Source organism: Protomyctophum bolini (genome assembly GCF_963924005.1).
Source record: "Protomyctophum bolini genome assembly, chromosome: 23".
NCBI classification, from domain to species: Eukaryota; Metazoa; Chordata; class Actinopteri; order Myctophiformes; family Myctophidae; genus Protomyctophum; species Protomyctophum bolini.
Genome location: NC_137884.1, coordinates 13,753,547 through 13,770,350, shown reverse-complemented (window position 1 = coordinate 13,770,350; position 16,804 = coordinate 13,753,547). Strand labels below are relative to the sequence as shown.

Here is a 16,804-nt window from a genome sequence, read left to right as displayed (position 1 = left end):
AATGCTCGAGGGGTACTTCCGGGTCTTTCAAAACACCACTGATCAACTTACATTGAAGTGAATGGGAGGGGGGGGGGGGGCTGATGCTCCTCATCCCCTCTCTAGATATATTATAACTCTGGATGGGGCCAAGCAATAAGAAAAATCACACACGTGAACTGAGCACTGCTGGCTGGCTGCAGTTATATAGTCACCCAGAGGTATTGCAGCTGTTATTACCTCAAACAGACAGACACACTCGGCCAGTCATTGGAGCGGTTAGGCACCGCTCAAAAAAAATGCAATACGCACAATAAGCCATAGAAACATAGAACACTGAAGTTGAGAGAAAGAAGACCATACAATTAACAAATGAGCATTTTAAATAGCTGACCCTAACCTCAGCAAAACTACTGATATACCTAAACCTAATCTTAACCCTAACCCACTTGTACCATCTGGTACCCAGGAAGGGTGGCCCTTGTGTTGAGCAGCCGAGTGACAGCCGCCTCTCATCCCTGGAAGTGCGCCCGCTTATTTGTGTATTGCAGTGTCTTATTCCTTGGCCCCTCTTATCAATGCTTGCATATACATATACAAGACAAAAAAGGGGACTGCACATAAAAAAAGAAACCTGTGGGAGGTGCAAGTCTAGTTAGCAGGCATGGACTTCAAAAAGAGACATAAACCTTCCAAGGGAGGGACTGCACACTCAGGGAACAAAGACGGACAACTTACTGCATCATCAACTTATTTATTAGCACGGCGCGTTTTGCCGTGAGCTATAGCCCCTGACGAAGCTCACGGTGAAACGCGACACCACAGCGACACACAGAGACAACTGTCACTTAGGTGTGAACGGCCCCCAAGTGATCAGACGGATTGGACTTGAGGATATAAAGTAAGGACAGAAAAGTGAGGATGCCAATTGTGATTGGCTGGAATGTGATGATGTATGATAAGAGCACCCCTCACTTCACGCAGGTGTGACTTTTTTAAATTTCATTTACAAACTTCTCTTCAACTGGGATTTCAGATAATGGTCCATAGATTCCCAACATTTCACATAAATTGAGCCCCATTTGGCCAATTTGAGTAGGACTGGTTTCAGCGCTATTTGCAAACAGTAAAGTTAATTTGACAAGATTATGTGGCTGTATACGTCCTTGGGTATTTAGGAGTAAAGGTAAGAAAGGCTAGATGGCTCACCCACACTGGAGACCAATTTTCAAACGGTTTGGTTTGTTATACTTCAGAGACGTCCACATACTTACATGATTTTATATGACTTTCATATAAAAAACATTAAGTAGATACGCGTCCTGAATCATAGCCACGTTGACGTTTGTAATAAACCAACCAGTTTGTAAATCCGTCAAGATCTTGACTATTTTGGTTTGAGCTGCCGTAGAACATACTGTACTGTAGCCCCTCGGCAAGATGGCCACCAGGTACCATGTACCAACTACATCAGAGACTCCGCCTTGACTTCGAGCCATCTAGCCTTTATACAAGTCTATGGTAGTTTCCACAAAACTCAGCTCACAGTCATTCGTCAAAGGACCTCTGCCCATTTTCCAAATGTGCCTTTAGTACCGTCACCAGGAGGCCAACTTATGTGAAACACATCAGTCCAAATATCATGTAAATCGGTACACATCTTTATAGTCACGTGATCAAGTCTGATACTCGTCTATTGACTATTAACTGCTACTTCTATGATCACTCAATAGGCTACTAAACAATGCACGTCCATAACAAACGTTCCTGACCTGTTGGCAGACCTGTGCTCCGAGGAGCAGTTTTTTCTAGTTTCAAATGAGATATTCCTCTAAATCTGGGCATTAACGTAAAAAGAAATTCCAACTATTGCCTCTCCAAATCCCTCTGCAAGCATAGGTTGAATCGGCTGGGGTAATATAGGCAGAAACCTCCGTATTTCAGCTTTTTTTAATTACTGTAATGCTCCCCTGTGTTATACAATAATGTCATGCAGAACTTAATAGCGACCGACAGATGGTGATATGACAGATGATATCATCTCAGATGATAGTACCATGCTGTGACATGAATGTTGACTTTTCCTGGTTTTAAAGGCTGCAATTACAGTAAAGAGGTATACTTTTCTGATCTTGACTGTTATTACTCCAAAGTGGCAAAAAACTACTTTCTGGCATTGACAGCCCATACATCCAAATAAATCTGATTGCATTAAACAACCTTTTATCTGCTAATTATTATTAAACAGATCAGCGATTATATTATTTATCAAAAATAACATTGTGTAAATATTTTGTGAAAACACTTGATAGTCACCCTCCACAATACCGTAACAAATATTGTGATATTTAGCATTATGTTCATATCGCACAGCACATACCTGTAGGCCGACCTACTGCATGACAAAAACATGTAGCAGTAGCACCAAAAAACTAACACACATCCATCGAATTCGGACAGTATAGTGCAGTAAGTTACAGTTACGAAGCAGAGACAGTGGACCTGAGTTTGTTGGAGACACAGACAGTACAGTCCGATAGTGTACATGCTTAGTATATCGTCTCTGTCAGGTGGAAACCTCACATGTTCAAAACAGTTTCATTTCAGGATGCAAATAAAAGAAAATGCAAAAGTAGCAGATCAACAATATCAAAATGTGGGGCTCCGCAGCTTGTGGATCTTTTGATACTTTTGTGTGACGCTCCATAGACTGTAAAATTAAAGGTGACGATGTAGTGTGATCAAGTAGGCCGTTCATTTACGGGGGGGGAAAAAAAAAAATCACAAAAAGTTAAAATATGTTGAAGAGGTTTCTGCCTGACAGCAACTTTATTGTTGCCGTCAATTTTTTTTATAAATTAACTTCCTACTTCAATCATGCTGCAGCGTCACACAAAACGATCAAAAATAGTTTCCAGATCTACAAGCTCACAACGTGAGATTATTATTAGGCCCAACTATTATTATTTTGACTGGTTAAGTGGGTTTCATGATGAAACCCAATGAAAATCCAATGAAAAGCGAGGTTTACACCAGACAGTAATGATATCAGGTGATGGTAGCTGACTGAACAGAAGTAAGCTTTGTACTGTAGCCAAGTTTGAAAATGGAGCTGCAAAGGGCTTGTTTGGCATGAGGAAAACGAAACAAAAAAAACCTGAGAGATTGTAACATGTTATCCATCCATCTGGGCACATGCAGGACGTTTCGCAGTACATCAGTGGTTCTCAAATTCAGAACCACCAGGGGTCCTTGATGGGGTTCCAGGGGGTCCCCATAAAAATGCTTGTAGATCTGCAATTGTTGATACATTTTGAAAAATCTCGAAAATGGTAAAAAGATGAATAATCTTGACATGTTTTACCATACATTTTCACTCATCACTCATGGGGCTCCCTGGCACAAAACGCCAATTGGCAAATTGGGGGGGGGGGGGTTCCTCCTTCACATGAAAATGTTTGAAAATCACATAGGATTAACATCACTTCCTCTTCCTGGGGCTCTTTTCAGAATCCTGCCTGGTCGAGACGTCAGCCTTGTGGCCGGAGGCCATGGCGGAGGCCTTTTCCGTGGACGCGGCAGCCTGCTGCTCCTTGGGCCTCTTGGTCTTGGGCTCGGACTGGCGGCCCCGCTTGCCGCCGCCAAGGTCCCAGGAGAGCAGGGACTTGAGGAGGCAGACGGTGGCGACTGCGGCAAAGAGAGACTGGAGCACCAGTGGCCCGGGCAGAACCTGGACATGTCCCCGCAGCCGCTTCAGAACCTGGACCAGAGACGATTCCGGATCGGACCGGTGCTGGACCTCTTCCTGTGCAGAGGACATTATTGTGGATTAAAGTAGAAATCACACTTGTGTGAGAGGCGCTCTTATCGTCATACATCACATTCCGTGCTCAGCCAATCAAATCATCGCTCATGAGGACACACAAATAGGAGAAACAAAATACACTCGTGCGAAGTGAGGCACTGTGAGGGGCGCCCTCTTGTGGCTGTCACACAACGTGACTGCTTAAAAGCAAACGTTAAAAGTCCATAGACTTGGCTGCCACATGTCACGAGTGGAGTGCTGTTTTTTTGGGCGGTCTCATGCATGAGCATGAGACATCCATTAAAAGTCCATAGACTTGCCCGCCACATGACGTGATGTCTGAAAGCCAGACGGTGGAGGGGCTAGTGCCGCTCAAAAACTGACTACTGGGAAAAAAGGCCTAATCTAATGATTTGTGTGAAACAGAATAAAAGGAGCCTCCTTTGGTGCTTATTTTTCAAGGTCATCAATAATTTGATGACCGGAAGAGTCTCCTACTGACTGACCGATGACCTGGTCATCAAATTATTGTCTTAGGTGTGTAATATCATGGAAAATAAGTGCTTTTTTGGATGAACTACTCCTTTAACCCTACTAGAACACTAAAACTTAGATCCGGTATATTAGTAGAAAGTAGCCACCCACCTCAGACATCAGCAAGCAGATAAAATCAGTAAAAATCATAAACATAATTGTCCGGGTGAAAATCACCCAGCGTTAGTGTTCCAATTATTAAGCATATCTTACATTCAGTCCGTGTTGTGTTAGCATCCTCTCCAGGGTAGCATCACCCAAGCGCACTGTGGGATAGACCTCTTCTATCACATCTCTCCTCCACCATTGTTTCGGACTAGACCTGCTCACAAACATGCACAAAACAAAACGCCACTCTTTTATGGCAGTGGTGGTCTTCTATGAGTGCTTTTTCCACTGAATTCAATACATTTATCTGTACCATAATGAAAACTAATTTGGCACGGTTTAAAAAAAAAAAATCTGTATTTTGATAGAGAGAGAGAGATAGATAGAGTGGGCTGAATGTAAGGGTGAGTACTGACCCATCCTGGTTCTTCCCAGTGAAGTGGTACTTGTACAGACTAGCTCGGAGATATGTGGGCGGGGCTTTACTGAACGGATACTGGTCCTGGTCTTTCTGGAGCAGCCCGACCACTAGAGAACACACACACACACACACACACACACACACACACAATGGAAATGGCATCCACAACGGCACGCAATGTGAGCCATAGATCCGCTAGATCCAATATGAACAGATCAATTTAAACATTGATTGACGATTATGCTAAATGTTAATAAATAATTGTGATGATCTCAAAACAAGTGCGTTAGGGTGATCATGTAGCTCACCATCCTTCTTGCCCTGCAGCAGAGCGTGGAGGAGGCCAGTGAACCAGCGGCCAGCTGGCATCACCTGCTGGGCCGCTGCCTGCTGCCACATCAGCCAGTCTAGCCGGGCCTGGTAGGGGGCTACTACTGGGGGGGCTACGGCCACATTACCAGGCCTATACATCCACTGGATCTCCTGGAGAAGTCAAGTCACCTTTGTTTTAGTGATTAGTCGGAAAACACATCGGTATCGGTAATCAAACCGATTAACACACCGGGGGTATTTGTAACAATTAAATCAGGACGCCCAGCGATTTGTTTCTTCAGGACCTATTTCAAGGTGGCCCCATGCCATGTTGGGAAGTACGTAGCAACATGTAGCCAAAACACTGCCGAGGTCAAAAACATAATCTTTCCTTAGAATTGGACAGATCAAGAGTTATTCACGTTTTAAGATTTTCAGTCTCATGGGCTAAATGGGGGGGGAACATTTTCGATGGCATCCCAACCGGAAATGACATCTCCGTCCTGAGCACTGGGCGTTACTAATTGATAGAACGGAGAACTCTTTCCTTGCCGCTCGGGGTGTTAATTAATCAGTCAGATTAATCAGTCTGTCTTTACAGATAAACAAGCCCAAAGTAACAGCTTGAACAGATCTACAAGCTCACAATATTAAATATAAAAGGTATTTAAGTTAAATCTGACTTGCCTAAGCCTGCAGTGCAGACACCAAGCTGTTACATGTATTCTTCAGAATGGACAAAATTAAAAAATTTCATTACAGAATGAGGTATCGACATCGCTAGTAATATCGGTTATCGGCCATAACAGCAATTAATTATATCGGATATCGATATCGGCCAAAATGTCTCAACGGCACATCCCTACTTTATTTGCATAGCACATTTAAAAACAGAAGTTGACTCAAAGTGCTTTCTAGACTACCAACAAGAAGGAAAAAGACGACAACAACATCAAGGCCACAGACACACAAAGCCAAAAATGAAAATGCATGAAAAGCAATGACATAATAAAACCGGAAAACATGTTGGCAAAATGAACAGACAAATTGTAAGAGTGTAAGAGAATACAAAGTTAAATACATACAGTGGTCATTATGAAAACATGACAATCAATCACCCTTAGACTGATAGAAGTGAGATAAAAAGGTGGGTCTTTAACTTAACTAGGTTAGAGGTTTAGAAGGCAGGTGGGATCTCTAAAGTAGACCTTTTACCTTCCAGGTGGTGTTGTCCATGCTGCCTTCTAGAACCACCTCAGGCCGTCCTCCGTGGTCCTGGCCGATGGCGCCAGCTAGGGCGTAGCTACTGACCAGCCTATAGGGCACCACCAAACTGTAGGCTTTCCTCACCTCAGGAATCACTCTACTGCTAGACAGCGGCTCCATAGATGTGTACGGAACCTGGTCAGAGAAACAGAGAGGGAATCAATCAGAAATCAACGTTGTCACATCACTTGTGTACAGGTGGAAAGAAGTGCCTCCAGTGAAGCTCTCCAGCGCCAGGTTTAATGAAGCAGACTGACGGTAACGGCGTCACGTGTGTCAGAGGAGACAGATGTTACGACCCTTAGTGGGGCAAAGACCCGTAGCATATTGAAATGAGAAGCAGCGGCTTGTGCAAAAAGATAATTTATTAACAAAAAAGTGAATTCATGAATAAAAGTGGACATAAAATGGACTGAATTGAATTGGCAAAACAACAAAACGTAGGCAAACAAACAACAATGTAACACTACAACTAAACCCAAAAGGGATCCTTTTCCCAAAGTAGTTGGTTGGGGTTGGGGGAAAGTATACCAAGGTATACTAATAATAATCACAATAATAATAATGGCCAGGGGCCAAAACAAGCGTCTATAACTCTGTGCATAACTGTAGTCCCAGGTTTGCAGAAGGTGGCATCATACCCGTGGCCTGTACCGGCCCATTTTCCCATAGCTTCTCTTGATTGGCTCGGCAGCAATCAAATCAAATGTGAGACAATCAAATGAAGCTATGGGAAAATGAGAATTGATAGAATAAATAAATGGGGAGAAATAAACTGATTGCTAGTAAGATGAACAGGTGATGGTTGGCCTGTCTGAACTTACCACACTGAGGGTGAACAACGCTACTGTCGCAGCACCGAAGGCAAACCACTGAAGCAGAGCCCAGAGCTTCCAGAACACACCCCTCACAGTACCCACCGTGCTGGGAGAGAGAGAAACACACTTAGAACTAAACAGAACCCACACTTTCATTACAGGCAAATCCTGTTCATTTGCAGCCATCGTACAATGAGGGCCGTAACGGTCATGACATCTTAGACATTTACAAATTATTGTGATCAACGTTTTAATTGTGATTTTGGCATGAACTGGGTGGATGTGGGACAAATAACTGTTTAAATATACACAGGAATGATTGACAATGGCTGCTACCAATAATTAAAAAATGTGTCCTTTCAAAAATAGCAAAAAAAGGTAATCTAATTGCTCACGACATGCCACATTGAGAGTTGTGTGCTTGTAGATCGGCTATAGCTATTTTTAAATGGATTCGCTTTCATGATTTCTTGATTCATAATGACGACGATTATGCAAAAAAAGAATTACCATTATCTCTGAAAACTACGATCGAGGCGATTATGTAATATCTTGCGACAGGCCCCGTGCACAACAAACATATTGAAAGTGAACTCACTCCAGCATGGATGTTACCAGTTCCCAGGTGAGAGAGAGCACACCTATCCAGATACTGGGCACCGTCACCATCTTCAACATCTCTGCAAACTGCTGCTGAGAGAAGGCTGCAAGGAGATGGAGAGCACTGTGAGCTGTTCAATTCGTTTTCACCATTGAAAGCATGCATGACCTGTTATTAGGTGATGGTGGATCAGACATTCCCAACCTGTGTGACGGGTGGGCCATCAGGACAATGCAAATCGACCCCCACAGTATACAATTGGCAAAACACTAAGATTGTATTGATCGTTATCAATTGTATTGATAACTTTTATTTTCTTTAAAACCTTGAAAACTGTGTTATTCCGATAAATATTGAAGTCAAAGTTCTAATGATAATACATTATTAAAACAAACAAAACAATGTACCAAAATTATAATAATAATAATAATAAAGGTTGGGAACTGCTGGTTTGGGTCATTGATCGAAGAGTTCTCGAGATACCATGACAGACGTACATAAGCACAGAGATTCTGTGTATGCTTTGTAAGAAGACGTGTCATTAGCAGCACCCACCTATTTTGGAGGATATGGTTTTGGCCTCCCAGTTGAGCTTCAGCGTAAAGAGCGTTACGGTGCCATAGATTATGAGAACACAGATAGCCGCCTCGACCAGCAGAGTCAACCAGGACATCAGGGTTTGGCTCCAAGCTGGTGACACAAAGAAAACTTAAACATGGCACCCTGGTGGTGGCACAATCAGTCAGTGTGCACGTGTCCTGGGTTCGAATAGCACAGCTTAGAACCCGTGTTGCCACTGCTTGTCTTTTTTGCCACTGATTTATCCCTTTTCAAAATATGACAATTTTAAAACCCTGAAAGCAAATGTTTGTGACTTTATGTAAACGACGCATTTAAAGCATTACAGAACTACGGTTAAAATTGTGTCAGCCTTAGTCAGTATTTGGACCAACGTGTTAGTGGAATGTATGTACCACTACCTACTTTTTTTAGGTAACTACTGACGTACTTTTTGCAGTTCTGTAACGTCATTACAGTTATTGACAATTGAATGGGAGTTATTCATTACTTTCTGTCAAAATAACCGACAACGAGGACTAAAGGTTCATCATGATCAGATTGCATTTATTTTTTCCGATTCTACTTCTACTCCCACTTTCTTTAAATTAGTTTCCACTTCTGTACACTTCACTTGTTGCTGAAGACATGATTCATGATACATATTTTAACTAATTCTCCACATAGTGAACTACAAGAGCCTGAGAAAGCAGCAAATGAAAAAGAAACAACACTCATATTTTACTTTCTCTAATATAAATTAAAAAAACTACAGTTGACCTTTAAGTAATGCAAATTCAACTACCTAGCAAGTGTTTTTTAAAGCAGTAGTAGCTACCTGTATAACTAGTTACTAATCATTTGAATATCTTGCCCAAAACTGCTCTCAGTATAACCATGATGCTACCAGTGTGTCAGGATACTCCAGCCTGTGCATGTTAGCCAACTCCCCTCTTTAACCCTGAAATCTCAGCCTAGGGACAGTGCTGTTGACTTAACGTGCTGTACACAGGCGAGCTCAACGCCTACTAAGCAAAATGTCAGCCTGTCCCTGTGTGACACACACACACACAGCTGCTTGGCTTGTATCGTCATTGAAAGGAAATGAATGACCTAGCGCTGTGAGAATTATGAGATTTTACTTGACGATTAGTTGTCATACAAATGAATGATTAGGATTAAAAGATTTAATTGTGTGGCTTTTAGGCTTTGTAAACAAGAGTTGCACTGGGGCAGATATGACAAAAAGAAAACGCAAATACACAAAGAAATGACCGACACTGAATGATACCAATAATCCAAATAATAAATGTGCTATGGCCAAAATACGGCTTATTTAATAATTTATACTCAAAATGGCTTACACAATAGTGGAAATAGCAGATCTACAAGCTCGTAGATCTTCTATTTCCACCATTGTTAAAAATGTATGAAACTTTCTCAACATGGCGATTATGTAATAATTGTGACAGGCCTAGAATGAGCTTGATTAATTAATCACAAGATGTTCTGCCGAGGCAACAGCTTTCACTGAAGAGTACTACCATATCTTTTTTTTTGGCTAAATCCAAATTTGAATCCTAGTAAGTAACCAGTTGAGAAACATGGGTCTGAATGATACTCAATCTAATGGGACTGTGGGTAACCTTTTTTTCATAACACGCCTGCCCTAAGTGCAGGTACCGTAGTGTTGTCCACTTGACAAAGCGATATGAACAACTGCAAGACCTTCACAAGGATGCAGGCCACATTAATTACAATTTGAGAATAAGTCAGCATGCAGGTGTAGCACCAGGATGCGATAACACTCATTTATTATATGACCACATTTTCGCCGATGTATGGGTCAATTTGTATAGAGCATACGCCTTTCATGCAGAAGGTCATGTGTCCGAAACCTACTCGGGGTCTACATCAGCAAGGGCATGTGATCACAATGGGTCCCTAACGCCAAATCAGTCTTGTGCAGGAGGCGCGTCTGCACTGCAGCCAGTCCTGGACGGGAGTCTCCATACATAAAAAACCCAAAACAGAACTGATGACAATGAGAAGGTTACCGGTACATACTCTTGGCTCTCCTCTTCTTGCCGCGAGACAGCCAGGACCTCACATGCTCATCATCCAGCAGGGAGAAGCTCAGAGCCATGGACAGCAGGGTCACGACGGACACGTTGGTCACCAGCATGGACACCACTCCGCTCACAAGCTGACACACACACACACACACACACACACACACACACAATAGAGTGACATAGACGTGGGGTCCACACACAGGGACACAATACAGTGACATAGACGTGGGGTCTTCAACCGTTTTCCTTTCAGGCCTATTCATACTCTAATTTTAGGTGATACACGACGTCACGGTGGTAAGCGACTCACCGCTCACCTAAACACACGTCTCTGTTTTTGGTCACCTTATCACCTAAAACTGGAGTATGAATAGGCCTTTAGAGAGCGATGAAGCAGGGCCCCCCACTACATGTATAAAAGTGTTCGATAGTTCATAGACCTGTTTGACAGCACTATCATCAGTGTTGTGTAAATCTTTTCTAATAATGTTGGATTTCATGTTAATGTTTTAGACATTTAACCGTCTTAAACCTTCAATACTTTGTAAACTTGACCCTTGGTTCTGTACTTGGTATGCTCTTTTTTCCTACTAAACCAAATGTCTTCCTATAAAATAGCAAAAGATAAATAATAATGCAGCTGGTAATTAATTGATTCAATCAATTCTTGTTTAATCTATTCTCTTACAAAGTATCTGTATTTTCTTCTGTTATTTTTACACACCCTCTACCGTTTGCATGACGATAATTATTTTTATTAAATCGATTTGAATGGTTACCAGTTTGAATCGATTTTAACCGATTTACAATAAATTGTTACATGCCTAAAAGTATCCTTCTCAGGAGTCAATGAGGAGTCAATCCCCGTTTTGTAAACATGACATGCTTACAGTACATCTCTTCAGGACTCATAACAATACATGACATATTTGTCTTAATGTATAATTCAAGCCATAATTATCAACCACTATTTAGGTCAGGGGGAAAAAGGAAGTGAAGCACTCATTTAGAGCATTGTTCTCAAAGTCACCTGTATGTAGAAGGCCGCCAAGCGGAGACGACGGAATTCAACAAAGTAAAGTAAAGGCACAACGGTTTCAGACACCAGGTGTGCCACAGTGGCCAGCCTGAGGAGCCAGTCGGGCAGCTGGTAGGCAAACCAGGCCAGAGGTGTAGGACTGCCTTGAGTCTCCAGCATGTCACTCACCGCTATAGGGACAGATGGACAGACAGACAGACAGACATCACTTAAATGTCCAGAAGCCTATGGTCTTCCAGAGCAGGGGTTGCAATAGATGAACAACATAGTCTGCATATTGAAAATGTATAACAGAAATACTGATATCGCCCATACCTCAGTCATCTTTTAAGCACTTAAGCCCTTTTATGCTTAACCCATTTAGACCAGAGTTAAAAACATTCACTTTGAAAGAATATATATTCAAAGATTTGCGCCACATTTTTAAGATTTTTCAAAAATAGCAGACATACAAGCTTGTAGATCTGCCATTTTTCAATAGCTAAATTATAACATCATGTTTAAAACACCAAAAGGGTTAAGAGGTTAAAACAGGCGATCTACCAGCTTGTTTTCACCCCGGAACGTGAATGCATGTGCTGAAGATTAAGAACATACTCTTATTCCTATGGTTAAATCATAAATGTATGACTAATTTGAGCATTTGGGACCCTTTTCCTACTCTGAGACACTTGATGGGTAGAGGCCCTGGTTTTCACTAACCAGTGAGTCCCCACCAGGAGGAGCTGTAGCTAGCCAGCTTGGCCACTCCAGAGCCAAAGGTGAGGCGAAACAGGAGCCAGCGGGCCAGCCAGAAGGTCACTTTGTTGGGATGGTGGGAGGAGGCACTCCGGCCCAGGAGGTTGAGTGGAGCAATGAGGACTGTTAGAAAGCCAGCCTCCAGCAGAAGACTGTCCCTGTATCATAGAAGGGACAAATAACATGTTAGAAAGCCAGCCTCCAGCAGAAGACTGTCCCTGTATCATAGAAGGGACAAATAACATGTTAGAAAGCCAGCCTTCAGCAGAAGACTGTCCCTGTATCATAGAAGGTACAAATAACATGTTAGAAAGCCAGCCTCCAGCAGAAGACTGTCCCTGTATCATAGAAGGGACAAATAACATGTTAGAAAGCCAGCCTCCAGCAGAAGACTGTCCCTGAATCATAGAAGGGACAAATAACATGTTAGAAAGCCAGCCTTCAGCAGAAGACTGTCCCTGTATCATAGAAGGGACAAATAACATGTTAGAAAGCCAGCCTCCAGCAGAAGACTGTCCCTGTATCATAGAAGGGACAAATAACATGTTAGAAAGCCAGCCTTCAGCAGAAGACTGTCCCTGTATCATAGAAGGGACAAATAACATCGGCTCAGCTGATGGCCACATTAGACATGATAACATATACACACACCGATGGTGGAGGAAACCATGCAAGGCACCAACCTGCTCATTGGGAGCAATTAGGGGTTCAGAGTCATGGCCTGTCATGAATGATGACATTCCCAGAATAGGGAAGCTTGAGTTCATGTGGTTGAGCTATTTACAAATTGTGTTCATGAATCCCAAGTCCCAACACTACACACATTCCCCTATTTATTCTGAAATAAGTGTGTAATGTACATAACGACACTTAAAACAGTTTAGAGACAGAAAATACAACTAAATTCAGACAACCACAACTCCTTGCGATGTGCCATACTTTTTAGGGATATATTTAGTTTGATTGATGCATCGATTTAACAGGCAACAATCCAATTTCATTGATCGATTGATTGACTGAATACTTTATTAGGTAGAAATGTAAACAGTGCAGTCAGACACGTAGTCTAAAAGGATAGCACCGTGCTCGACATAAAATGATCCAGGTCGTTCTGTCCTATTGAGTACTTTAGACAACAGTTATTAAAACATATGCACATGACATTATTTACATTAGGACATTGTTAATGTCATTTTGCATTGCAAAACAGTACAGATTATTATTATTAAGTCGGTACAGGGAATCAGGGGCAACTTACCATGGAAGACGAAGGAAATCTTTGTCTACCTGTAAACATAACACAGTCAGGAGTAACCAGACATGTTATACTAGGCAGTATATTTACAAATTCATTTTAATTGGTAAACAAATTCATGTTGGCATTTTTACTCAGTGTACTGAGTTTAGTCTACTTGGGCAGGGGTGGATCTACGGATGTATGGCTAGGTAGGCCCAGGCCCAAATTGACAACTTGGCCCACTGAACACTTTAGATTCAACCGTGCGCGGTAGTGTCGCGGTCCGACCATGATGTGCCATGATCTCTGCGCTGGCTGGCTACCCTAGTCAATGGTGTTGGGATCAACAGATGTTCAGAAGGCAATGAAGCTCACCTTTACTCTCTCCCCCCCCCCCCCCCCCCCCCCCCCCCCACATACATGTAATTCGCAAAGACTACTGGGTCAGCAACCCTCCTTGAACCTACTGTACCTCATCCAATCTGAATTCCATTAAACATACTTGAACTCTACTATAGCCATGCATGGTTCTTGATTCGTGAAATGCTTGATTCCACAAAGCATCATAGGCCCAGAAGCACCAATGCTTGACGTCCTTAAGGTGCGACGTCCTCTGCTAAAAATAGAATTTTTTCCATGTGCCGCTTGTGGAAAGCAGCCAAATAGACAGTGAGAAAAAAAAAGGTATCCAAGTTTTTAAAAACGTAGTCCCGCCCACATTTTTCCAGGCCCAGTCAGACGTTACTGTATATGCCACTGCTTGTGGGAGTTGGCCTACTTGTGTGATCTTAAAAAGAAATAATCACATCAAAACTTGAGCCTTGTCAACAAAAAAAGACGAAGAAGTAAATGTAGGAAACAAAAAAATAAAAGGGACCCCCATATGTTGTTCCAGGGACCCCCCAGAAGCAAAGATTTGAGTTAAAAAACGTTTGCTGTGTAAGAATATATATTCAAGGATTTGCACCACATCTTCACGATTTTTTGAGTGGTGCAACCACTCCCTTACGAAGCTATGTGTGAGGGTGGGTGTGGGTGGGTGGGTGGGTATGAGCACGAAAACAGCATGGTTGTTTCCCCTACAAGCTCGCAGCGCGGCTCTGCTATTTATTAATAGCTAAAGTGTAACATAATGTTAAAACACCAAAAGGGGTTCCTGCCAAAAATGGGTAAAAAAAATCATCCATCCATCATCCATTCAAGCACCCCAGCCCAGCATACCTGACACAGAGAGAAGTAGAGGCTCCAGAGGGTGAAATAGACCACGCTGTTCCTGAGGGACGCCAGCACCGCGGCTCCCAGGGCCAGCAGAGCACCCAGCAGGCTGAGCAGCTCCATCAGCTGCTGCCCGTCCAGCCTCAAGCTCCGCCAGAGCAGGAAGGGCATGGCCAGGAGGCCATCGCCCAGCTCCTCCACCTCAGGCACAGGCACGAGCCCCTGCTCCCCATACAGACCTGAGCGTGTGCACACAGTATACAACTGGTAAATGGTGCATTTATATAGCGCCTTATCCAAGGCGCTTTACATTCACCCAGTCTCACGCACACATTCATACACCGATGGCGGCGGAAACCATGCAAGGGCCAAGGCACCAACCGACACATCAGGAGCAATTAGGGGTTCAGTGTCCTGCTCAAGGACACTTCGACACACTAACTCTTGGTAACCTTGCGGTTACCATCCAGCCACGCCCCCCCCCACACACACACGCACACACAAGAAAAGTTTAAAAACAGCAGATGGACAAGCTCGCAGCATGGCACTAAGTGACACGCTGTGAACTTGCATATCTGCTATTTTTTAATAACCAAACACCAAAAGCTAAATCTAAACTTTCCCGGTTTTAATGTGTTAATTAAATCAGTTACATCGGTGTACTAATTGAAATGTTATGCCATCAACCCCCTGTAGAATAAGCCATTCAATAAAAAGGGGTTTAACTAAGTGATATTGTTTTGTTAAAAATAAAATATATTGGGGCCTTTACCCAGATGAAGGCTGGAAAAGAAAAAGAAAGAAAACAAAATAAGTTGTTCTGGTCAATTACTGGTAAATGAACCTAATGTGTGCCCTGGAATAATTTCCTGTCAGCATTACATAGTGTGTTTGTTCAGTAACAGGTGTCCATTTCCCCATCTCAACAGTTCTTTTTATAGCAAACAGAAAATGCAATTTGTGTTTTAAAATACTAATTTCATCCAAGCAGGAGCAGAAGAGAACCCACATAGGATAAACCTTCTACCTACTACTAAAATAAATAAACAAACGAAACAAAAAACAAACAAACAAAGGAGCAGACAAAACTTAGTATTGCAACACTATAAAACTGAAGCTGTTAAATGATATTTGGCAGCTGGTTTCGCTCTCCTGATTGGAAAAGGATAGACAGACATTTGATTACAAGTGGTTGCTTGCATATCTGTTCCTATGTATATTTTAACTTTTTTTTTTTTAAATCAGAACTTCTGATTCATTCAGAATTCAAAACAATGAAATACGCCTTCTATACTACTACCATTGTGTGTACTTCTAAGCTACTTTTTTAAATGGTACACCGGGCTACCGCGACCACCTACACAGAGCCATGTATCTAATAGCTCTGCATCACTAGCACCACGTCAGTCAAGTGCCCACTGACGTCACCTGTCCTGATGTGCCCTCGGCCCCTCACTCAGACTGATCCATTCCCAAATCTCTCTCTCCATTCAGTCCATTGTAATGATCGTAACGCCTGTTCAAAATGCCACGCGGCTAACTACAGGGACACAATACACATGCTGATTCACCTCATGGCGATCTGACGCCAACATGCATGTGTGCCGATTCATTGTACAGTGAGTGAATGAAAACTGGACTGTAAAAAGCAACTTTTAACAGCCTATACAAAGTCGACAAGTTAAGTCTATTGCTTTGAATGCGCACACACCACAGAACCAAGTTCATTCACTTCATTGCCACAAACGTTTCTGGAGTGCAAGCAATAAAAGAAGCGCGTTTTACTTGATCGTGTGCTTCAAAAAAAGGAAATCAAACAGGGCGGACAGAGTATTCATTGAATGTCAGACCAGTTTGGCATCATCTTACCTGGAATCTGCACATACAGGGACGCGAAGGCAAACATGTAAATGATGGCCATACTCCACAAAAACATGTGCCGCGGATATAGACTAATTTCCTCCATTTTTGCAAAAGAAATCAATCGTTCGCGGTTCCTTCAATCTGGACTCCAACAGTAACTTCTCCTTGAAGCATAAAAGCCCACGGCAGCACTGCAGTAGCAAGCAAAGCCTTACTTTGCTCCCAGTTCAGGGAA

General features: G+C 42.6%; 1 protein-coding gene across 1 annotated transcript; it reads right to left on the bottom strand.

The window, feature by feature from the left end:
• Positions 1–1,914: 1,914 nt before the first annotated feature.
• On the bottom strand, positions 1,915–16,804 carry LOC308311225 (lipase maturation factor 2-like). Its single transcript, XM_080757861.1, has 14 exons — positions 16,576–16,804; positions 14,713–14,945; positions 13,513–13,541; positions 12,219–12,412; positions 11,508–11,686; positions 10,470–10,608; positions 8,400–8,534; positions 7,842–7,947; positions 7,250–7,349; positions 6,375–6,560; positions 5,156–5,330; positions 4,843–4,954; positions 4,532–4,640; positions 1,915–3,784 (listed from the first exon to the last, which is right to left on the bottom strand). The coding sequence occupies exons 1-14, from the start codon at positions 16,670–16,672 to the stop codon at positions 3,461–3,463; spliced, it is 2,118 nt and encodes a 705-aa protein (XP_080613987.1). The 5' UTR covers positions 16,673–16,804; the 3' UTR covers positions 1,915–3,460.

What these genes read in the sequence shown, in the direction of transcription:
- LOC308311225 (XM_080757861.1), bottom strand. Translation starts at nt 16,672, where the DNA reads ATGGAGGAAATTAGTCTATATCCGCGGCACATGTTTTTGTGGAGTATG. An exon ending in CTCCTGGTGGGGACTCACTG is followed by an intron (nt 11,687 to 12,218) that starts GTTAGTGAAAAC and finishes CTGTCCCTATAG; the next exon opens with CGGTGAGTGACATGCTGGAG. An exon ending in AACCATATCCTCCAAAATAG is followed by an intron (nt 7,948 to 8,399) that starts GTGGGTGCTGCT and finishes ATCTCCTTGCAG; the next exon opens with CCTTCTCTCAGCAGCAGTTT.